The following is a 25,963-nucleotide window of genomic DNA, read 5'->3' as shown; positions in this document are numbered from 1 at the left end:
CTCATTTACTAATGCCCCCAAGGCAAGATATTGCCTCCCTTTGCAATGTACAACCTCATATGCTCATGTACTTGGTTAAATGTCATCATATTTCTGGGATGACCATCTTTTCCATGATGGCCACCCATAACAGGGAAAGCTACCATATGCCAGCGACAACTACCAGATGGCGAGCATAGCCAAAAGAAGCTAGGAATAGCAAACTTATAGAAAGGATGGCTACCAGATAGGAAATTATTATTGACAGATGCCAGAGCTTACCTTTCAGATACCAAGGAAGACTTCCCAGGTGCCGGAGCTGGCCATCATATGCCAAAATTCACAATATGGACGCACACCATTTACCAGTGACTGCCTCTTTATGCCATAGATGACCATCATAATGCCAAAGTTTGGCACCCGCTGCCATGCAAGGCAATCGGATGCTCAGAATGGCTACCAACTAACAAGAATGTCAGTTAGATATCAGAGATTTCCGCAAAATGTCTCACACTTCAAGGGAAGGTCTTACTGATGTCAAGGCCCTTTACCATATGTGAGGAGAGGTTATCCCAGGAATGGCCACTGTATGCTTTGGTGATATAAATATTCCAGGCCTGCTCCCATAGAGCGAAGATGTCCATTATATAACAGAGATGCCCATCATATATTAGGGATGGCCATCATATGCCAGGGTTGCTTACCATATGTCAGTGAGCAATACCATAAGACTGTGCATGCACACACAAATACGCATACATCAAATAGATGAAGACAGACACAAAAACTCAAATTAATATACACAGCCAAGTCACTTTCAAAACTAGTGTCTCATCTCTGACCTAAAATCAGTATGACCCACACCTGCAGGATCGGGTGATGAAAGTTCTTGAGTGCACCCGCTGGAGTGGTAACAGCTGGTACAGGTAATTTCACCTCACGTGGCCCAGGCAGGCTGCACTTGCCTGTCCTCCAAGTCCTCACGCATGATTGTGCAGTTGCAGTGACTAAAGGTTAATCATAGCTCCTCCAAGCTCTTTGAACTTTTCAACGGTGCATAGGGAAAATGGTGCTTAGATCCTGACGCCGATCCTCTCTCTTTGTGCAAGTTCACATGGGTTCCCACAGTAGCCTTTTTCCTCTGATGATGATCCCAACCAAGTTCCTCTTCTTGCTTGGTCCAGGTACTCCCCCCTCAGGCATATGGGGTCACCATCTCTCCGCTGTATATCGACCCAATCGGCACAGCAAATTCCTTCATGTCAGCCCCTCCTAACATACGGGGTCACCAGTTCACCACCGCACATGGGTTATGGCTCACTTAGCACAGCAGTCTGTCCACAGAGCCTCTACCGGCATATGGGGTTGCCGGTCCCTCACTACACACAGGCGATGACCTGTTCAGAACATCGATGATCACAGCTCACTTCACAGTGGCCCTTCCTAGAATATGCGGTTTGCAGCTGCTCACCTCACACATGCAATGAACCATTTGGCATAGCACCTCTCATGGCTCACTTCTCTACGGCTCTCCTCTGACATGCAAGGGTCGTCAACTTTTTCTCCACACAGACAATGACCCGAATGGTGTAGCAGCCATCCCCGCACACCCTTGGAAAAGGGAGTCCACTCGACAGGGACCACTTTCCCTTCCAAAGCTCTCCTCTTTCTCACAGGGAACACCGGTCTGGGCAAGCAGGCAGGTGACGGTGCTCCAGGGACAAGGCATATAGTCTCGTATTAACTGGGTAATGTCCCCTCATCCAACTGAGAGACTGAGAGGCCTTGGCCCCCTGTCCCCATCACAGGCAGATATCTTGCAGAGCCTCCCCTCCTTACACAGCCCAACTGGCTGCTGACAGCTGCCAATTTTTGGGATCTCAGGCCCCCCTTCCTATTGTGCATTTCCAGACACCAAATGGGATTTAGAGTCTGAGTCTGAAGTTTATGCGGGGGGTCTGCTTTCTTTTAAAGTGCCCACTCCTCTGCCCTCTCTTCCTCCAGAAAGCAGTCTGTCATAGCAGTTGTGGATCTGAATCTAACAGCCCCACAACACAGGCCACGAGAGTGACTAGAGTTCACACCTGGATGTCATCCACAGTGATATGTGCATCAAAACGTTAGCCCCGGGCCTCAGTCCTGCTCTTTATGATTCTCATATCTCCTTCCTGAGATGTGCCCAGGCCCCTTCCTTGTGACCCTTTGAATTGTACCAGGGAGCCTGCCTCTCACTTCTCCAATGTGTCCCAACCAGCTTATAGAAATGCAGCAATACATAAATCTGTCTGGAGGGATTCCTCTACATCCTCATGTTTCACCATGTACCACTGGGCTTTCCAAAATGGAACCCAGTGTAGACCGCGGCAGAGTTAACAATCTGCTTGCGGAATTTAGTAACTCCACGTTAAGTTTGTGACGTTGAATTGCAGGCCAAACAGCGGAATTATTCTGCCATGCAAGAGCGAGATTTGCAGGCCCATGGCACGATTTCCGGTCCCCACGGAGCCTTCAGGGCCATTTTTTAATGCCAATGGTTGCAAGTGTGGAGGCTTCTTCCCGAGTGGATTTTCTACTCAAAGAACAGCTAAATCAATTTGAAAATACCTTTTTGAGTGAATATTCTACTCGAACGGATGGTTTAGGTAGATTTTTAGCCCAAAAGAATTTTGTTTCATTTTACAGTTTTTTTCAATAGGAAGGAAGTGCCACAGAGACACAAACTTCCTCTTCCTGTACAGAAGGCTCTGCCCAGTGCTTTGTCCATCTCCTGGTCACTTTTCATTTGGATTTCAAGGTGAAAAGATCACTCTGCTTGTCTGCAATTGCTGCTGCATATACCATTGGATTTTAAGGACTTTGATTTTGTGGCATCACAACAAGTAAGTGAAAAAACGTTTGTATACGGGTGTTGTTTGACAGAGGGCATGCACTAGTACATATTTGTACCTTTCATTAAATTTTTACATTTGACTGTGGTTGGGGTGGGTGGGCTGGAGTTGCAGTAGGGGCCTATTTTCTTTCATTAAAAAAAAGGAAAAAGGTTGCACAGTTAAGTCCCTTTTCACCATGTTCATAGAATTTGTGCTATTAGTTTATTTTACCATGTGGCCTGCCCATGGGCGATCGAGCCATTACTAGTGGGCATTAAGTAATGAAACAACTATTTCTGTGGTATATGTTGTTTTAAAAAATCTATAATTTAGGGGTGGTATTTGAATGTAAAATGTTTTTTTTTTGCAAAAAAAATAATTCTGCAGAAAGTGTTGTTTGTTAGAGTAATATCTTGATGCCTTGGGAGGATCTGTGTTGATGGAAAACTTTCATAGCTGACTTAAGTTTTGTTTTTGGCATGGATGAATTAATTGTAGAGTTTTCTTCTTTGTTTACTATCCCTCCTTGATTTGTTGGTCAAGTGGCCATTATTTCTGGCCAGTGTGTGTGTGTGTGTGTGTGTGTGACCACCATTATGTCTTTGTTTTCCATGCCATGTGGCTGGAGGCTGTTTAGTGTAGTCAGTGTCCAAAGGTCTGCATTGTTCTTCTTTGTTGTCCATGTCTCCTTACTTGTTGTTTGAACATGTGGCCAGTGAGCGACCATTTTATGTAGGCAGTCTGTGTGCTTTTGACATAGGCCTGAATGTGTTCTTTGTTTGTTCATGCCTTCTTGCTTTTTGTTCTTTGAACATATGGGCGGCAGTCATTTTGTGTAGCCAGCCAGTGTGCTTTTGCCAAAGGCCTGCATGTGTTCTTTATTGCCCATACCTTCTTGCTTATTGTTGTTTGAACATCTGGCCAGTGTCTTAAATCCTTTTTTTCAAGTTTTCCATGCCATTTTCTAGGGATATTGCTAGAAAAGGGATATCCTTTTTTGTATTTTTTTTTAACTTAATATCCATTTAATGTGCTTGAGGATGATTGTAGTATATATGTGCAGTGTTCATATCATATTAAATTCATTTTTTCCATTTTCCACTGCACCTCCTTACCTCCCAAAGGATTTCTCATAGTTCCTAGTGAGACACCAGCAATTAAGTTTTTTACATTGTTCAATTTTTCCCTGCATGCCCTGCCTGCCATAGGACTATTAAGCCACAGGTGAACACCACCATTACTTTTTTAAAGGATTACTTTATTTTCCTCTGCACCACAGGTGTCTCATAGGCCTTACAGGCACATGCAGTGAACTTTTAAATCTGTATGTTGTTATTGAAAAATTATGTTATTGTTTAGGGAATGGATACAGTATGGTTAATTATTTGGGATAACCTCACTAAATTATAGTGTCTATATGAATAATTAAAACTGTAAAAATGCCACGTTTCGTAGTATGATATTCTTGTTTGTTTGCTTTTAGGAGCACAAGAGACGTCACCCACATTACTGCCAGCAGAAGGCTGGCACAAAATGACAATACACTACCTGAGCCCTCCTCTGCTTTCGCTTGTGCAGCTTAGTACCAACTGACAGAGCTTGAAGATGGCCCCAAAGAAAGGTGTCCCTGCCAAGGAAGTGGCCAGTGAAGAGGAGAAGAAGCAGATTGCCACCATTGGTGTTCTGCCCTCCACCTTTTTCAGGAAACGTGCTGTGCCTCCAGCACCGTCCTCCGGGCATCAAGATGGGAGCAGTACTCATGTTTCAACAACGGCACCACCCCAAACTAAGCCCAAGCCCATGTCTCTCAGCAAGGCGGTCACTGCAGTCAAGATGACGAGCAGTGAGTCCGAATTAGTTGCAGGAAATGGAGCAAATTGGACAACAGGAGGCACAGCCTGTAACAGTTCTTCCTGAAGTAGGAGCAGAATAGGAGACTGAGCTTCCTGCTGAGCAAGATGTCGTTCTTGAACCATTTGCTACACAATCTACAGCAAGAACAAGAAATGTTATTCTACCATCTTCTCCAAGCCCCCCTTCTGATGATCTGGGTATGGATTGGACCCCATCCTATTCCGAGACTCACCACAAGAGACAAGGGAAAAGGAAAATTCCTGAAAGCCATATAATTATGTAAAGTGACAGTGATGAGCCAGTGATTGTCAACACCAATCCAGCGTAACACTGATCAGCAGTGGTAAAGTGACCAAAGCAAAAAGTCTAGGGATAAACCCACTGGACAAGCCAGGTCTAACACATCTCCTACAGGATCAGTTAAAAAAACATGTCACAAAGCGTCGCCAGTGTGAACGAAGAAGCATATGAGTGGGTTCAGAGTTTAATCCTTCGCTTGGCAGTTAATACAAGGCTGCAAAGAGAGATTGTGTCCTCCAAAGATTACATTTGCCCCACAATACTTGATCCACAGCACTAAAAATACTAGTCACTTCCATTCTTTTTTCACAACGGGATGTTTCACAATACAAGACTTGGAATGTTGGCCAAGTGAGAGACCTGGAAGAAGAAAGGTCGGAAGTTAGAGGCCCAGGCAGACGTTCTGGCGTGCAGCCTTCAATCTCAAGAGAGGGCAGTGCTGTTTTCTCACAGCAGCCAACACCAGCAACAGCACCAGCAACAGAAAAATTGGACCCAACCTCTGCAATGACTTGGTTTCAAGTGGCAGGGCTTAAGTCAGGTGCAGAGGTGAAGGTGAGAGTGGTTGGGCAAGTGTCAGCACCAATGACCATACAGAGGATGATCCAAGATTATCTGGATGACCCAAAAGAGGACTACCTGGATCAAAATCCATTGGTCTATTGGTATGGGAAGATGCACCAATGGCCAGAGCTCGGCAGGCTGGCAATAAAGTATCCAGCTTGTCCGGTAGGCAGTGTGTCTTCTGGAGCGTGTGTTCATTGCAGCTGACCCAGTTGTCACAGTGAGAAGGACCAGACTCTCACCTCAAAACATGGAGTGATTGCCCATGATTAAAACATCTCAAAACACTTCATAGCACAAGATTATACTGTCCCTGAAATAGCACAGGAGGAGGATGAGGGTGACTGGTTAGACTCCAGTGTGTTACCTGATGAACTTCTGGGCGACACCTCTGAGTTTTGAGGATGAATTATACTCCCCTCACTGAGTAGGCCACAATACAGCTTTCAACATCAAACTGCTTTGCAAAAAAAGGATATAGGAGAACATTTATATATTTGGTGTCTGACTTATGCAGCCCACATTTATTCATATGTATGTACTAGAGTGGAGTTGGACCAGTGGGCCCAGCAGAAGCCTCTCTATTTGCTTAAATGACATGAAGACAATGCCTCCCATCCCTAGTCCTCTTTTCTTCATTCTCTAGCTTGGCTGCCAGTAAAGATCATTAATTTATAAGACTGTCTGGGATTGGTTGTAAAATTGTTCTTACTTCTCAGTTAATCGCACATGACTGCAACAGCTTATGCTCTTGCTCGGCCGTCTTGATCCTCATCCACTATGAAGCTTACCTTCTCCTTGACTCTACAATATCTACAACATTTACTTTTTTGCAATCCACAGGCCTTGGCTTCTGCACGAAAGAACCATAATACTCCTGCTTAATCACTAAACCATTTTAGTCCTGCACCCAAGACAGACATTCAGACAAGACAAATGCAGATCTGTTTGTCTTTGTCACACCTTTCTTCAAGTCCCCATTCCCATCCATTTCTTAAACCCTTACCTTCTCACCCCAGGCTGTGTGATATATTGAGGTGTGACTTACAAATTTACACATGGATCACACACTTGTTGGAGCAGATGTGGTAGAAAGAGACACCGACTCTCTGCTGGGTGTGCTTACCTGAACAATAGCCCTTGTCAACCCCACTTACCCAACCAGGCATGAAGGGATAACATCAAGATAGTGCAGAGTCAGAACAATATCTGCCCCACAATCTGGCCTGATTTACAATGGTAAAATTACACTTTTGTTGTAAGTTCAATTTTACAATTTAACTGAACTATCGTGACTTCATTATTATGAGTAGCAACCTTATAAGAAGTAACTAACTAGAATTAATAACTTCTTGTAAAGTGATAGGGATTACTTACTACTCACAAAGTTACTACTCATCAAGTTACTGATGAAAAATGTACTAGATTTAAACTTACACTGCAAGAGCCAGTAGACTAACATCAAAAGTGTAACTTTACCCTTTGTGAATCAGGCCCTGCCTGCATTGCTTATAAAATCTATGCAACATAGAGTAACCAAATCGTCTCCTCCTGAGTCCTGACTCCTGACTCAAGGATTTTATAAGGTTTTTTTATACAGTAAATAGTTACTAGCCCCCAGATTGCTGAGAAGTTACTATTGCTAGTTTTTGTAGTATGAGTTTGTTTGTCATGGTGGTCTGGTCTGTCTTTGATAACCCACTAACTCTTTGTTTTCTTTCAGTCTAGTTGCCTGTGATGGATAATCTTTCCAATTAATACTACAGTTGGAGTTAGCACAACAACACTAATACCACCACCATTAAGAAGTCCCTTTTGGGAAACCCTGCAATGAGGTTTGGGAAGATTGCGAAGGGTAGCTACCTTCGCTTAATCTATTCACACAAGAACTTTAAGAACTAGTTAATAACTTAGTACTGAAGATTTCCTTTGGAAGGAGAGATAACATTACATTTTGTGATGCTGTTGACCAACTTCATTAGTAGTCAATAATAGTTACAGAGGACTGAACAAGAGCAGTAACTACACTAGCTAGTATATTATACAGTATAATTGATAGGTGGATGGGTACTGCAAAACCTTATAAATGAAACAGAATTAACCAGTTTTCTATTCCTAGACAGTGCCACTCTGGGGCAGGGTATAATTAATTACTGGACTCCATTAAAGGAATGACAGATAATGACAAAGAAAAAAAAGTAAAGCCCATTTATTTTTTTACATTTCAAACCCACCCTCTCCACCCACAACAGGCCCTCCCCCAAGCAAAAACAGCCCCTTCCACCCTTTCCCTAACTTCCCTCCCTTTCCGCCCACGACATGCCCTACCACCAAAACAAATGTTCAATAAAAAAATAATTTGAAGGCACCCAGTTCTTTGAAGATGTTGCCATCTCCTGGGCCATGTTCTGCTGTTCATGCTGGGGCAGTACCGTCTCGCGCCTCAGCTGGGCCACCTCACACATGAGATGTGCCTGCTCTCATAGAGCACGGTGGAGGAGGCGCTTGGATATTGAGGACGACAAGGAGGGAAGGCCAGTGGTATGGGCAGCAGTGGACCCTGACTGCAGGTGGAGGAGGCACTGGAGTGGTCGGGTCGGAGGCGGGCTTGACTGGCAGCTCAAGGAACTGGAGGCCAGTGCCTCCTCCTCCTCTTCCTCCAAGGCCACCAGCCGGCAATAATCGGCAGCCATCGCCTCCAACATGTGCTGCCACAGCCAGGCAGCTATCTCCTGCCGTGATGGCAGTTGCTGCTTGCCAGCTCCAGCAGCAGGAATAGCTATATCAGTAAAGTAAGAAGAACAAAAACACATGTTCATACTGTCTATAGATTTGTTTTCCATTCAAATTTAATATATATAACTTAAACTTGCCATATTTTACAAAACAAAAGCACATTAATTCACACTGATCTTGCAAGTATTGCACCATGCACTAGCACTTTAGAAACTTCAATACCCAAGTAATGGGAAGTTACAAAGGAAATTTAAAAAGCAAAATGAATGTATAAAAATAGTAAAGGGACTGTCAGAAAATATCGTGTGAGCAAGGTCCCAAAAGGACCAAAACGCGCTGGGCATTGTCAGAGCCATTTCTTTACTGGTTTAATAAATCAAATTGTAATTCTGACCTGTCAGTGCAACTCACTTTTTCACTGTCAAAAGTTTTTCTTGATAGAGGATATAATTTGCTGGTGTTGTAGGGTGCTCTATATAGCCTTGACCATCATCTCTAAGGAGACCATCGTCTCTAAGGAACCAATCTATTGAGAAGATCCAATAAAAAGGATAAAAAAGTAGACTATAATCTTTAGATCAGATAACAAAGAAGAGAAAACAATGTCTGTCTGATTTGACAAAGTTGAAAATCCTTGACATATGTCTACAACATAAATGATTTGTTGATACATTCCATGCACGGTTCCCTTTATGTGTTATACAATCTGCAATTTTATTTCATACTTGTGGGTGACAGTATGAATGATTGGTATGTTTAGAAGTGAGTGATTTTGTTTTTATTGGTTGAGTATGTAGGGGTATGATTTTTACATAATAATGATGTACATATTTGAATCTTTTCACGAGTCATAGGATGTTGACTTACTGAACCTTAGAATTTAATTATGAATACGTATACATTTTTGTATTCTGTGAATGAATTTTGATAAAGAGTAAAAAATTAAAAAAAATAAAAAAAATTAAGATTTTTATAAAAATGGTTGTATCTAATCATAGATATTTGAGAGAAACTGTTCTTTTGTGTTCTATATAAGGGGCCCAGTACAATTCGTATGAGACATTAAAGAAATATAGGTCAGGCAGAGGTTTTGCATATATTTTCTGTTTTGTTTCCCCCTCCTGTAGGACCTCAAATTATACTAGGGGGCACCTTTTTCTTTTCTTTATCCGTTGTAGGGTGCTCTATGCAGGAGCTGCTTTCCAACAAAACTTGGGAACTACCCAAGTTCTCTGCTTCTTTTTTTGCATAATTTATGCATCCCTCTATGCCTGAAAGGGTATTGTTTTGACTTGTACTGGGTGCTCCCTTGTTTCTGGACAAAGCTAAACCTCTCTGAAGAGTTAAAATGATAGCGAAACACATGTCAGGGGTTGCTTTTATTCATTTCAGGTTGGTCTGGTTGGTATTTTACCAATTCAAAGCTGTAATACTGTGCCTCGAGTGGTAAAAGGTTTTGGTCATTTTCCAGCTCAGCATGGATAGCACTGTGCTAATCCTATGCTTAAAGACTGTGCTGTAGAAATGGCAAAACACTTTGTCCCTTTCTATCTTGGCGTGAATGGCACTGTGCAAATCCTATGCTTAAAGACTTTGATAGAGAAGTGACATTTGAGGTGAGCAAATTTAGAGTGCTGCTGGTGTTGAGAGTGCTCTATACGGAGCTGCTTTCCACCTAAACGTGAGAACTACCCAGAGTTTTCTGATTCTTTTTTTTTTGTTGTTGCACATATATACCGGAGGGCTCTCCCATAGTGGTGCGAGCCTTGGGAGGTCTTACGTTGCAAAGTTCTATTTTAGTGGGAGCCAAAATAAGTGCTGTGCCCGCGGAAGCGTGAGGCTTTGCACCCTCAGTGACTGAAGTTGTTTGCCAGATTTGAGCATATATTCATTTCAATTGGCAGACAAAGAAATAGAGGCAAGGCTGAGGGCAGCTGAAGGACTGTTCAAATAGGGATCTGAAAGGAACAGGTGAAAAAGGCATTAAATAGGAGACTTTTTACACTTTGAGCCATAGATTGGAACTTTTATCCAAAGCAGAAATCTCTATATGGTAGGAAGTCCAATCTCTCAAATGTTATTTAGAAGTGGGCCGAGTCCCAAGAGGACTAAGAATAATGATTACTCCGGATTTAATCAAGGAATGGGCAGAATTGAATGCAGAAAGCTCCAAAAGAATGATTTTGTTGTTGATCAAATATGCTTCCATCAACAGAGATACTATGTTGGAAGAAATTAAAGGTCTAACAAATCAACTTCATCAACTTCCAGCTAAAGAGACAGTGATGACATTTTTTAAAGAAATGAAAGTGAGAGTCAAGAAACATAAGGATGTAATAACATCAAGAAAGGCCCATAAATTTCAAACGGATAGGAGAGTTTATAAGAGTGGAAGAATCTGCACATTTTCCAGAAAGTATGATATATCAGAAGTGTGATATATCAGAAGTGAAAGACTGGAAGGCACCAATAAAATAGGACAGGACATGACTCTGAGTGACATCATTTCTGATACGGGTTCCGAATCAGATTGAGAAGGATCAGTGGATCATGGTAGAAGAATTACAACAGTCTACGATGAATTTCGTTTTTTAAGGTTAGGCCGAGTCACAAACCATCGTCCGCAATAACAACAAAGGAGAGGCAGAGGAACCAGAGGCAGGGCGGCCAAGGGAAGAGAAGAGGACAATTCAGCTGGAGTGACAACCAGGAGCCACAGCAAGAAATAAAGGAGGCCAATACGGTAATTAATCTTACCAAAGAGACAATTACATCAGAAGAAGAGGAAATTCTTGGTCTAGGCTTATCATATTGTCGAAGCGCATCATTCAATTATGAACAGAACAGATTCGGTCTTTACATGTTCACACAGAAATTGAAATTGAGATTTTTTTTAAACTACAGCAAAAAAGCAATAAAAGGACATTGGGTGCAAACACAGATAGTAACCTTCTAGCAATATTTATTGATTTGTTGAGAGATATGAGGGAACTGGAGAATGAGGGGATTGAAGGACAGGAATATCTAACAGATGTAGAACTCCTGGCAGAACAACAAACTGTAGACAATAAAGGGATTGATACTCCTTTTAAACCCAAATCAAAATTTAACCCCACATTAACACATGATAATGTCGATTTCTTCAAAGAGAATATGATCTATGAATGAAAGAAAATCAAGAAATGTGAAATTAAAGAGAAGAAAAGGAATACACCATGGAAAGCTAAATACAATAGAGTGATGAAGAAGTGGTCAAAAAATGATGAGTATATTATCTGAGATTCAGACAAAGGTAAGAATGTTGTTATTTGACCCAAAGAAATGTATATGCAGGAAGCATACACACAACTTAAAGATTCAACATGTTATAGAACGATAACAAGGCATGATTATGACAACTTAAAACAGAATTTTGACCATGAGTTGGAAAAGTGGCACAATGACAGTTTGATCAGTTTGGATGAGTATAGCTGTTTAAAGGTTGCCCATCCAAGGATACCAATTCTGTATTTATTGCCGAAAATATACAACAATGGTGATTTTCCTCCAGGAAGGCCAATCATTTCAGCCATAGGCAGACTATTTGAGAATGTCTCTAAATATGTTGATTATTTTTTACATTCCTTGATCTACCATCTACCAAGATCTACCATCCTATATCAGGGACAAAACAGATTTCTTAAAAAGGATATTTGCCATTCATTTGGAGGAAGACTATTTAATGGTCTGCTTAGATGTAAATTCTTTGTACACTAGTATCAGACATGTAGATGGTTTAAGAGCAGTGCGACACGTCTTGAAATTGAGACCTATACAATTTCATAAGCATAATGAAATGTTGTTGAACATGATCTCTTGGTGTCTGGAAAGCAATATTTGTTTATTCAATAATGACATGTACACACAGATGCAAGGGACAGCGATGGGCATGTGCTTTGTCCCCAGTTATGCCAACCTGCATATGGGCTGGTGGGAGGAGCAGGTGCTGTACAGCGTGGAACTAGAGGAGTGGTCCCCACATATTATTATGTGGCTTAGATATATAGATGATCTGTTCCAGCTGTGGAAAGGAGATCAAGAATCTATAGAAAAGTTTGTCATCAAAATGCACAACAATGATTTAAATTTGTCTTTCACAAGTTGCATTAGTGATACCAGTATTGAATTTCTTGATGTTAGGCTAGAAGTAGTAGGTTTACAACTGACATCCACGGTGTATAGAAAAACAACTGCAGGTAATACTACTATCCACGCTAGTAGCTCACACCCCACCTCATTAAAGAACAGTATACCATATGGGGAAATGTTAAGAGCTAAGATAATTTGTAGCTCGCAATCCATGTATGTGAAAACAGAAGTAGAAATGATCAGAAGACTAAAAGAGAGGGGGTATAAAGATGAGGCATTGAGAGAGGTCAGGATAAAAGTAGCCAATGTCAATAGAGTAGATCTATTCAAAAAGCAAGTTACGAAACTGCAATAAGAGAAAGAATGTTGATTTATTGTATTGTATTGTATATGGTACTTGTAGAGCGCAACTATCACCCAACGGGTATCTTGGCGCTAATATGTGAATCCTCATCAGGCAGTGGGGGGAAGAAACAAGCATAAACTGACAGGCCGGCTCCAGAATTTAACCAACTCTGGGAAACAACCATGTTTTAATCTTTTTCCTAAACTGTAGCAGATCGTGCATCTGTCTAAATTCCAAAGGGATGCTGTTCCAGAGCTTGGCCGCAGCCGAGCTAAACGCTCTTCCTCCTGATCTAGCTCTTTGAGTTTTCGGGACTTTCACCAGACAGGCGGTGGCAGACCGAAGGCACCTTGATGGAGTATACCATGTAAAGATACCCTGAAGAGGTCTAGGTCCCAGGCCATGGAGGGCCTTAAAGACCAGACACAGAGACTTAAACTGAGCCCGCTGCATTATAGGTAGCCAGTGAAGCTCTGCCAGTGCTAGTGAACCAGACGAGCGTCGAGGTTTCATCAATGCCAACTTGGCTGCAACAGTTTGGACTCTTTGGAGGTGCTCAATCAGGAATTTAGGGGCCTCTAATAGTAGGGCATTACAGTAGTCAAGTTTACTGAGGATGATGCTACCAACAACCAACGCCCTGGCCATCTTTGGCAGCAGCGGAAGGATCTTCCTTAGTGCTTTAAGCAGGGAAAAACTATTTCCCACCATCTTGTTTACCTGCATTTCCATGGTCAGATTCGCGTCCAACATCACTCCCAAATTACGTACTGCTCCAGCTGGCGCCTGAACAGACGAAGTTGGGGGGGGCCAAAAGTTGTACGAACAAAGGGGGGGGGACCTTCCCCACAGCACAGTATAAGACTTCCGTCTTATCTGAGTTAAATTGGAGTGAGTTAGTTCTTAACCAATGGGCAGTATCCTGCATGCAGTCATGAAAGAATGCTAAGGAGATCGACTGGTCTCCCTCCAAGGAAAAGAAAAGTTGGGTGTCGTCGGCATAATTTACCACTCTCACACCATGCACCTTCATAATTCCTATCAAGGGTCTCATATAGATGTTGAAGAGAATAGGGCTCATGGCCGATCCCTGAGGAACGCCATGGTGGATATTGAAAAATTTAGACTGGTACGGAGAAAGGGAAACTGCTTGACTTCTGTCAGAAAGATAAGAGCGAAACCATTCCAAGACCATCCCTGACACCCCGACTTCTTCCAACCTGGTCAACAGAATACAATGATCCACTGTGTCGAATGCGGCAGACAGGTCGACCAGAATAAGAATGCCCGATTGTCCCCTGTCTGCCTGCAGTCGAAGGTCGTCTAACACGGTCACTAGGGCCATCTCAGTTCCATGGCCAGGTCGGAAGCCAAACTGAACATAATCCAGCCTAGAATTAGATTCAAGGAACTGAGACAGAGAATTGCTGACCAGACGTTCAATGATTTTAATCGGTTAAGGTAAGAGAGAGATTGGTCTGTAGTTCCCAGCACATGCCGTATCCAAAGTCGATTTGTTTAAGAGCGGTGTAACCACGGCCCGTTTCCAACAGGCTGGCACTGAACCAGAAGTTAAAGAGCGGTTACAAATCTGGCGCAGAATAGGAAAAAGCTCAGGGCCCAGCTCCTTCCAAATATTGTGAGGGAGAGGATCTAAAGGGGACCATGAAGATACACTCATAGCAGTTTTATTAAAAGCTTCCTCCGAGGGAAGCTCAAAAAAACTCAGGGAGGACAGTCGACCTAATTCTGCCCTATTATCCCTCCCTAAGTCTTGTGTCTCATTATATTTAAGAGTGAATCCTTCTTTCTGAGAAGAGTTATTCTTATTCAGTCCATCAATGATGTTGCTTATTTTCTCCATAAAGAAAGTCGCTAGACTATCGCACAGAGCTTGGGTTGGCATGATTTTAGATTGTGCACACTCCGGGACAGTCATATCCTTCACTATTTTAAAAATTGCTCTAGAGTCATTCTTAGAGTTTAGGATGATATTAGCAAAATATTCAGATTTAGCCAAATCAATTCCCTTCTTGTATTCTGCCATAGCAGCCTTCCAAGAGACCCTATCCTCATCCAAATAAAAATTCCTCCATTTCCGCTCAGCCTTTCGGCAAGTCAGTTTTAAAGTTTTCCGATAATCATTGTACCAGCAAGCCGACGGCCTACCGTTCTTTTTACAATTTTTTAGAGGAACAATCAAATCAAGCCGACTCTGAATCTGGTCGCAAAGATCCATATAAATATCTTCCACTGTTCTGTCATTGTCAAGATTCTGTCCTACGGAAAAAGTTAAAGAAAAATCGGTCTTTTTTTTAAAAAAAGCCCTTCCAGTCTCTGCTCCTAAACATTCTAGTTACCTTTGTGGCAGGCCGACCCCCTCTAGGGTCAAGTATCTGAAACTTGACCAGATGGTGGTCGGACCAGCCAACCGGGAGGATCTCTATTGCTTCCAAGGCCTGTTCCTTAGAAAATACAAGATCCAGTATGTTCCCCCCTTTATGGGTGGCTTCAGTAATCCATTGGCGCAGTCGCAGGCTCTAACAGGCCTGAATAAGATTACTGTACCCAGAATCTACATTTCCATTGCACCACAGATTAAAGTCACCCATGAGAAACAAATTGGAGTGGGTAAGAGCCATATTACAAATAACATCAATCAATCCCTGCAAATGAGATGATTTTATCATTCCTGGGGGTCTATAGCAAATAATGCCCACCAGTAGGCAGCCCCTAGAGTCTTTGAGAGAAAAGCCAAAGAGTTCAAAGCCCTCAGTTTCGCTGATCTCAATTTGGGTGAGGTCCAGATTTTCCCTAAATATGATCCCTACCCCACCGCCTCGTCCTAAGGCTCTAGGTTTGTGTATAATTTTATAGCCCGAAGGACAGGCCAAGCCTAACTCTACCTCCAAACCAAGGTGGGTCCAAGTTTCTGTCATAAAGAGAGCATCTAAGCAGTGAAAGTCAAGTAGCAGTTGGATCTCCACATGATGTTTAGGCAAGGACCTAACATTGACCCTCCCACTGGCCCTCCCATTATGGCATTCTTCCTTCCAAGGTCAGTCTTAATACCCGTTGTGCCCTCCAAACAGGGTATAGTAGCCCTGTCACTTACTGACCTACCTATCTGTCTTAGCTCCTCGCTGGAGTAATAAATCCGTTCACTGACGGCGTCCCCTACATCACAACGGGCAGCGTGGCCGGTGCTGAGCGCAGCCCGAGAGCGGACTGGTGCAGACGGGCTTGCCTTAGGCGCGCCCGCTGCGCGCTTCCGCTGCACGGCCACGCCAGCGTCCAGCTTATGTAGTCTGGCAGGAAAAAGACTAGACTGCTGACCCAAGAATAGCGGATCCGCTCACTTAGGCGGACACCGCGAGGCAGTCTAGGGTCAAGGTTCGAAGATCAGTACAGCAATGAACAGTTCCCTCAATTCCCAACTTTCAAATTAAAAACCCCAAACGCTCCTTTTTTAAAACAGATTGTGCAAAATACGCAAATTCACAGCCCCCCGCCACACAGAGAGTAACGTAGCTTTAGCTGCGTGGCTACGGCAGCATCCAGCTTATGTAGTCTGGCAGGAAAAAGACTAGACGGCTGACCCAAGAGTAGCGGATCCGCTCACTTAGGCGGACACCGCGAGGCAGTCTAGGGTCAAGGTTCGAACACAGTGAGATCAGTACAGAAATGAACAGTTCCCTCAATTCCCAACTTTCAAATTAAAAACCCAGAACGCTCCTTTTTTAAAACAGATTGTGCAAAATACGCAAATTCACAGCCCCCCGCCACACAGAGAGTGACGTAGCTTTGGCTGCGCGGCCGCGCCAGCGTCCAGCTTATGTAGTCTGGCAGGAAAAAGACTAGACTGCTGACCCAAGAATAGAGGATCCGCTCACTTAGGCGGACACCGCGAGGCAGTCTAGGGTCAAGGTTCGAACACAGTGAGATCAGTACAGAAATGAACAGTTCCCTCAATTCCCAACTTTCAAATAAAAAACCCAGAACGCTCCTTTTTTAAAACAGATTGTGAAAAATACGCAAATTCACAGCCCCCCGCCACACAGAGAGTAACGTAGCTTTAGCTGCGCAGCCACGCCAGCGACCAGCTTATGTAGTCTGGCAGGAAAAAGATTAGACTGCTGACCCAAGAATAGCGGATCCGCTCACTTAGGCAGACACCGCGAGGCAGTCTAGGGTCAAGGTTCGAACACAGTAAGATCAGTACAGAAATGAACAGTTCCCTGAATTCCCAACTTTCAAATTAAAAACCCAGAACGCTCCTTTTTTAAAACAGATTGTGCAAAATACGCAAATTACAACCTACAACTGACAACACATAAAATTGAGACAAGCTATGTGCAAGCACTGGTACTTAATCCATTGTGACTCTGTAGTAAGATCGGAAATTAACTCAGAACCCCTGATCACTTACAGAAAATCACAATCTATGAGTAACACTCTTGTCAAGACTGAGGTTAATACTGCCAGTAATCGGCTAAAACCTAACAATGCTTTCAAAAAATCTAAGAAATGCAAAGCATGCCAACATGGCAAGAATATTACAGAGATCAGTACACTAAATTGCAAATTAGATGTTGTAGTTTATTTACTTGAATGCCCTTTCCTGAAGAAATATATTGGCAGTACGGTACTACAAGCTCACAAACATATTCTACAACACTTTCGAGCTGTGAAAAACATAGATGACACCTATCCTGTTGCTAGATATTTTAACGAATATTACAACAGTAACCGTAGCCTTTTGACATATAGTATTTTAGACCAAGTGAAGAAATCAACTCAGGGAGGAGATAGGGAGAAAATATTGAGACCGCTTAAGTACAGGAACATTCTGAGAATAGGGACAAAACAACCTACGGGATTGAATATGGATGAAAAGATGTCTACTTTCCTGTAAATAAAAGGGAACATCCTCATTCCTTGCCCCCTTCTATGAAATGTAAATTGTTAATAGTTTTTATGTACTGACAGGCTCTTTTTTAATGTATACACAGATAGCAACTGTTTTTTCATTTTGTTCATTTACAGATTGTATAAGAAGACACAAAAGTGAAAATGCATAAGAGCTAAGATATCATTTTGAATTTATAATTAATTTTTTATATGAAATTGTTACTTTGCCCAATGGACCAAGATTATTGTTTATTTTCACATAGAGGTGCATGAATGAGAATATTGCATAGTCTATGTAGTACAGTATCAAGCCCATCGTTGCGTGTGTTTTGTTTAGTATTTTTACCCGAATTTGAAAGGTCTAAATGATGGGTGTAATATGTACATTTATCTTGGAAAGGTTCTGTATATCTGTATGAACATATGCCCAACGGGGCTTAATCCTCAAGCAAATTATGAAATCATGAATTTGTGGTAGAATATAGCGTTTAGGGGGCTTCCGAAAACATTTCCTTTTCATTAGAAAAAATCTTGTTTAAAAAAATCCCTTTTTCTTTAAAGATAATCATGTACTTTTAGTTGCACTTAATACTGTGTATTTGAACACATTTGTGTGCAACAGGGTCATATTTTGCACATCACAAAATGGCTGTGATGTTTATTTGCTTTGAATAGATGATGCAAGTCCACTCTCTATGTTGTATACATGTTTAAAAGTTGGCTGACGCAATACTAAGGCGTCGTGAACAAGGCTCGGCAGGAGGTGATTAAGATAAAGACTTCAGTAAACTGAGCTGAACAATCAGCACTACGTGGAGTGCAGTTTCTGTGTGGATACATATGGAAAACTGTTACAAGATAGATAGATATATCTATAAATATATATATATATATTTATATATATATATAGATAGATAGATATAGATATGTACATACATGTATACATATATATAGGCATCACATAACTTTACCTTACCTGTGATCATGCTGCTTGAAAAAAAAATAGAATTTTTAGAAAACAAAAATATTTACTCACCGAGCACCGCAACCTTGACACTCAGCAGGTCAAGCCGATCCTGCCCCATGTCCAGGATGTCTGCCCAGCAGTGCGTCCGCTGCTGCTGGGTGTGTGCGTTGCCAGTGCTGTGGCGCACACATCACTGCACTCACTCCCAGAGCACGTGACGCTCCTGCAGGGCATAGCACTTTCCGGGCACACCCCCTGCTGGCAGCATGCGGAGGAGGTGGTGCTGCACCCAGAAAATGAGTGCGACAAACTCTGCCTCACTGAAGATGGGGCTGGCCGCACTCCTGTCCGCCTGCGTCACCCTCAGGGTGTGCGGGTTACACTGCCTGCTTCTGTTGCCATGATGGAGAGTATAGTAGTTTCGAAGAGGAGTCGGACAAGAGGGAGTCTAACTGAGATGGGAAGGACAGGTCAGGATAGGAAAAGTAAAAACAAAGTACAAAAAAGTCACAAAAACACAGACAAAATGTAAAATAAACACAGAGAAAGTGAGACAGTAACACAAACAAGTACCCAGAATTTGGGATTGGGAACTAGGAGATCAGATGGGGGTGGATAGGGTTGAATTCAGTGGAGCAGGCAGCTAGCAAGGAAAGTAAAACAGGAGCAGGCAAAACAAAATGGCCACCCCCTTGCGCACCCGCAGTTCGCTCTGATTTTCAGCATGGAATGCGTTATTCATGTGAAAAAAACAGCATGAGTGACTGGACAAGCCTTTTGCCTCCATTGGCGGCATTACACGGAATCTCGCAGAGGTTTTTGTAACTCCACAGAATTATGCGTCGTGAAACTCTACGAGTTCTACCCAGGTCTAACTCTGAGTTAGCCATGTACTGTACCATTCATAGGCACACTTACACCCAACACATGTATATAGCATACACACACTGCATAGCATTAGACCCTTCATGTATTGTATCACCCACAGGCACACATATACCCAACACATGGATAAAGCAAACAAGCACTACATCCTTCATGTATTGTACCACTCACAGGCACAGATGCACCTAAAACATGCATATAACATCCACACAGTGCAAAGTACTGCATTAGCCGTGCTTTGTACCATTCCTTCACAAATACATCCAGAAAAGGACACCACACATGCACTGCACAGAACTACACACTCAACCGAGTGTAGGCCGAGTCTAAGCACACTGCAGCTGAACTTTAAATGAGTGAGCCTATAGACCTCACTCCAGTGACAAAAGTAAAAAAGGCCCTGTCCACTCCGACTGATCACTACGCTGTACTTGCGCTGTTGAACTCCTGGCAAAGGCAGTTACCTTTTACCACTATAAGGGTAGTGCTACGTGCAACCTTTCCAATACAACAAGTCCACAATCTGTGCAACAGGTCTATGTCATGGAGCACACGCATAATCCGTGCTTGCCTATGACAGCAAAAATCAGCATTAAGGATCCAGGCACCCGTACAGTTATTGCACTCAGGGCAAGGGTACACGTTTAGTACCATGCAGAGGACTTTTCCATCCCAAAAATCATGTACCCTGGTTGTGGGTGGTCAGAAAGTGAGCCTTCAGTATCCCTATATAAGCCACCTCAGTAGAGAGTAACTGGACACCTGAAACATATCATGTTCACACGTTTGCCTACAGACAAGAGGGATTAGGATGCAGCAGGGAGGGAACAGAGGAGGGGAGTGGTGGGTGGAAGCCTAATACAAAAAGGGAGAGTAGCTAGAGACCTGACCATACCCTGATGACCCATCTCTGGGTCCATCACTACCCCTGGGAACCATGACACACAAAAGTGGAAGTAAGACTACTGAAAATACTTGTTTTCTACAATGGCGCTTATAAAACATGACCCAGAAACATTTTGAAAAACCTTACATAAATGATACTGTGAAGTGAACAGTTTGGACTCGAAGACGGTATTCTTTTATATAATAAAGGCAATGAGAGTAGAGGCGGTGTGAATCTGAAGATGGATGAAACTCTTGGGACCAACATAACCCTGTGTAAATTTTCTAAACACTCAGATATCACATAGACCTTCCAATTATCCCAAACCAGTTCCGACCTCCTCTGCAAATCAACAGAGGTGGAGGAGTCTGGGAGCACTTTTACAATGCATTAGCTCAGTTGGACTGAGTTCAGACCCAGAGCGTGGTTAATGACTCCCTGAACGGAAAGTGGTGAAGGTATTGGGCTAGACACTAGTGAAAAAGAGGATTCATTTTGCAGAGCAGATGGAGCTGATTGGTGGGGAATCAAGTCAAATTTGTAATGTGAGTTTGTAGGATAGATACCAAAGTGGATCTGAATGGTATGCCTCAAGGGATCTAGGTCCAAAATAAAAGGAGGTGCCCTTGAAGCACAACAGGCATTTGTGTTTATTCTTCTAACATTGGAATTTAATTTAGAAACTTCAACTTTTTGTGTGACCTCTTTTATAATCATAATTGTATGAGTGCAAAGTGGATTCCCACACAGTTGAAAGAGGGGATTTCCTCAGGTGAACACTTTCCACAACGGTTGGATTTCGAGGGCCTTTTCCAATGGAAGGACAGGTGTTTCCCTGCACTGACAATGACAGTGAATCAAGGGCACGCTGTTACTATTTGCACATGAGCACTCAGAAAGAATAATCCTTAACAGGGATTTCATGGTCCTACCTCAAATCCGATGAGGTAAGTGGGCGGGCAGGGCCGGACTGGGAACCACAACCGGCCCTGGCAAAGTGCTCGGCCGCCTCCACCCCACCCACCCCCTTCCCCCCCCGCCGCCGAGCTCTTTGCCAGGTCCGGTTTTCGGCCGATTTTGTTACATTTTGCGGCTATGCTGCAAAAACGGCCCTGTAACAAAAACGGCCCCAGGGGCCCAAAACCAGCCCCCACCCGTGCGGCGCACCGGGGGATTGCCCGGTGCCCGCTACTGCCAGTCCGGCACTGTGGGCGGGGGCAGGGCATGTACAGGTACGGCAGGTCAACCTTCACACAGAGTTTCCATACTGACAGGGCCTCCGTGCATTACTAACTCCTTGAATTAGAACATACACTGTAGACAGCTCTGTTATACTTTAATGAGATGCACCAAAAGCCGTTGTGCTGAGGCACATTCCACTGCTATGTGCTGCCTTATTAATATGGCCCAAAAGTGGCATAGGTGCTTTCCGGAACAGATCACAGCACGAATTATTGATCATTGTGTGATCTGTTCTGATTTCTCTGAGAATGGACCAGTGCGTATGCGAGAGATGCATTTTCTGTCTTCTGGAAAAGTGTGTTAAATTGGAAGAAGAACATGCTTGGCATGAATTTCGCAGCAATCAGCAAATTGAAAAATTGTTTGGAGTGAAAGAAATTTAATGGTGTGCAATTCTCTTCTTCAAACGTTATCATGCATGTATATTTACAAGACTGCAAATAATTTCATAAACGGTGCTCGTTTTCTGGAGCACTCCCCTATGCAAGCATGATGGTGCTTGTAGAAACTGATGTTCACCAAGGTAATGATTCAATTGACCTGGAAAAACGACAGCTCTCAGCCAGTGAGGACTGGCAATATGTCTACAGCGCTTCCAGCCGTCACCAGATGCTTTACTACAACCAAAATGTATTCCAAAAAAACGCATTTCAGGAGCAAACCCGACTGTTGCAAGAAGGTCGGTGCTTTAAAACAAGACGTTTTCAGCAAAGCACCATTCTATTATAATTTTCCAGGTGATGCACAAGGGAGACGAGTCAGGTGATTAGGTGATATGGCAACTCTCAGCCAGTGACGATGGACAACACAGCAGTCTCGCTGTCAAAACAGATGTGTTCAAGGTCTTAAAGCATTTTACTTTTTTTGTATACATTTTTATTTGTCTGCTCCTTATTTCAAGGAGCAGACCACTCTGCAAGGATGGGTGCCCTTCAGGAAGTGATGTGTTGAAAGACTCGCAGATTCTCTGGCTGTCAAAAAATCAATAAGGCCATTTTGAGTGAATTACAATTAGACAAAAGGTAAATCTGTTTAAAATGTAATTTGAGGTTCGATTACTGACATTTTGTGACAGTACCAAGATGAAGCAAGTGACCTGTTTGTGCTGTTTACATAATAAGGAATGGAGAAAAAAATGGAGTGCTCCAGACCACATTATAGAAAAAATATTTGCACAAGGTCAAAAATAGCAAAAACAGATTTTCACTCATTTTAATACATTTTTTTAACGAGCATTAATGTAGAACATTTAATACAGTTTTTAACAAACATGAAACTTGAACCATGAAGTACCTTTATTAACAAATCACGTGAACTGATTGATGTTCACAGTTTAAAAGTGCTGCCAATTAGAGAAAATCCAGTTTGATCTAGTGTTATGCCCTAGACTAAAACTCTTTACGTATACTAGAGAAAATTCCATTTATGCGCGAGTGCCTCCACCCTGCTCACAGTTATCATGAACTTGGGCTTATTAATAGATGCAAGAAGTGCTTTGCAACTGCTCAGTAAAAATAGTCTGTCAAGCAAAAAAGTCAGTAAAAAAGTGAGCTCATAAATTCACTTTTATGGTCTTGTTATCAGAATATCTAGGAAAATATATTTTGCAGCCATAATATTCAGATGGATGCACACAGAACTAAAATTATGTTAAGGTATGTGCATATAGGTAAGCAATAAGCATAGATTTGTTATTCCTAACTTAACCCATCATTTATGTGCCTTGAAGATGGATATCATTAAGGTACATAAATGTGAATTTGAGTATGGTGAACCTATGTATATACTTACATCCAAAATATTTTTATTCTTGATATTTATACTCATACTTCAACCCCAAGCTATAATTTCCTTGATATACTGGTGTAATACCACTAAAAGAGAAGTTATAAACTCGCTATTTTGCTTTCCCAATTACATCTCAGTGGTACCAGATCACCGCCTTACACCATGGAGTAGCGCACCACCAAATGCTGCAGGGGAAAGCTTTTTGCCTAACTAAATACCTAGGGGGCATATTCACAAGCTCCTATTGCCAGAGGAACGTCACTTTTACCGGCATTCCTGTCGCTATAGGGGCTTTGACATATTCACAAGGCGGGTTAAGCCACTTAACGTAGTTAATGCCACCTTGTGAATAAGGCACCCTTTCACTGTATACTTAGCGTGAAAGGGATGGGCAATTGGTGTTGCAGTGGGCATTCCGCCACACACCCATTGATTTTGACAGTGCCCCAAATTTACAACGGTGGCGTAAATATGGGGCAGCGCCAAAATTAAGACCAGGGAAAACCTGGTCTTAAACAGGCGAAACGAGGAGAAATGATTTATTTCTCCTCGTTTTTGCTGTTTCTATGTGCAGCACACATAGAAATACCAAAACACCATGTATGATTGTTTAAGTGCAGGACGGTGTCCCTTCCTGCACATAAACAATCATTTAACAAAGGATGAATTGCAACTTCTATGTGTGCTGCATTTATTATTGTTTAAGGGACAACTTCCTGCACATAAACAATCCTTCACAAATCATAGTCACCTTAGTGCAAGGGTGAGGGTGCCTGCATTGGCGCTAGACATCTAAGTTTAGCTCCAGCCCAGGCAGAAACGCAGGGCTGTACCGTATTATTGTAGATATGGTGTAGCCCAGTGTTTCTAAAGTGACGGAGCGCAGCATTAGCCTTCTTGGCTTAACGAGGTGCTCCGCCACTTTAGTTGTAAATATGCCCCCTAATCCTTGGTACTTGACAACACCAAGTATTTTTAAACGTGGATACCCCAGTTATGCTGTGTCTATAATGGTTGCCTGAAAACCTTGTTCTAAGGCCTCACAATAACCCACTTGGAGCAAATTGATGTTGGTCCTTTCTATTCTTTCCAGTCAAAAGCTCCAGAGGTAGCCCCCTCACCCTCACCAGCTTCAACCACTTTTTCATAAATTGTTATCTATCCCAGAATTTATGGTGATTTTGGAGGCCATTCACGTTCCGTGGCAGTGAAATCATCTGAGGTACATGCAAGCCCTAAAAGACTGATACCCACAAAATCATTGTGTAAATAGGGCAATGCTCCGTAGCTTGCATACCATGTCAGAGTGTAATAGCAAGAGGGCACCTGCAGGGTGCCCTAAAGATATGTTGAACACACCATTTAATATACCAGAACATATTTTCATAGACTATGCAAATTCACTTTGCGCAATTGGCTTAGCGTACCTGTATAGTTTATTTTTGCAAACAGATTAATAGGGGGAGTAGGTACTCATCTTTATTTAAAAATATGGACATGATCATAATATTTGGGGGCATGAAGAAATGTTTTTTTCTTCTGCTTTCATAAGAATAGTTGCAAAATACCAACTTGTTTTAAACAACTTTTCTAAGGTTAACCAGCATATAATTTTAAAGCATTTGATACATTTTAAACTTGATGGAGCATATTTATTTTATCCATATTTTTCCTATCCACTATATGAGATTCTACACCTTGTGAAGAGTTGAAGCCCAGTATATTTGTCTTATAGTTCTGCACGAAAGAGTAAGGCAAACATTGTCCTCCTATAAACTTTTGTGAAGGCCACCCAAAATATAATAAAGGATTCACCCCAGACAATTATAAAAGTGTTTAAATGTTAGCATGTGCTATCGATGTGCTGGCAGCTCAACGATCCATGAAGGCCTCTGTTTCTGTAATCAGGTCTTTAATGGAAATAATAAACACACATCTGTAAATGTTCCAATGCCCATCTAAGCATTAAACAGCTCCTTTTGAGGCAAAACAGAAATAAATGTCTAGGATAATTTAACTTGCCAGTTGGGAAATAAAACCTTTCCCAGGATTTCCTAACTCCAAATCCAAGGCCAACACTACCGCTGCAGCATTCATTCCTATCAAAGTCTACCTACCGTCTGCGAGATCTTCAATTTTTTCTCCACTCATGTCATACAGCCATCTTGCTGGTGAACTCAATCCCATTTTGGTGGTGCAGTCATCTAAAAACTAAAGCACAGAAAACTGTCATCAACCTATAGAATGACCTCACATTTACGATTAAAGAAAATTAATATCAGGCATAGAATAACATATCCAAACATACTATTGTTTTGACCAAAACCTAATCTCTGCCCCTTCATATTAGCACATAACACACCTAAAACTTGTTTTTAAAATAAAACATTTTTTATGTTGCTGTTGTATCTTTTCAAAGTGAAGAACTTGTGAGTACAGAACAATACTTTAGTATGATTGGAATATCCAGTAGGTGTGGGGGACATATGGATAGTTGGGATAATGAC

The 25,963-nt window shown here is 42.3% G+C and overlaps 1 protein-coding gene across 1 annotated transcript in view; it reads right to left on the bottom strand.

Annotated features, from left to right (window-relative positions):
* Positions 1-25,963, bottom strand: part of DCDC1 (doublecortin domain containing 1) — a 1,503,674-nt gene that overhangs the window by 1,223,570 nt on the left and 254,141 nt on the right. The window contains exon 7 of the mRNA XM_085648291.1: positions 25,574-25,667. Within this exon, the coding sequence (XP_085504417.1) occupies positions 25,574-25,667 (94 nt within the window). The remainder of the gene's footprint in view (positions 1-25,573; positions 25,668-25,963) is intronic.

The sequence above is a fragment of the Triturus cristatus genome, chromosome 3_2, assembly GCF_964204655.1.
Source record: "Triturus cristatus chromosome 3_2, aTriCri1.1, whole genome shotgun sequence".
In the NCBI taxonomy this organism is placed as follows: domain Eukaryota; kingdom Metazoa; phylum Chordata; class Amphibia; order Caudata; family Salamandridae; genus Triturus; species Triturus cristatus.
Note: the sequence above shows the minus strand (reverse complement) of the source record. Positions and strands in the feature narration are given on the sequence as shown.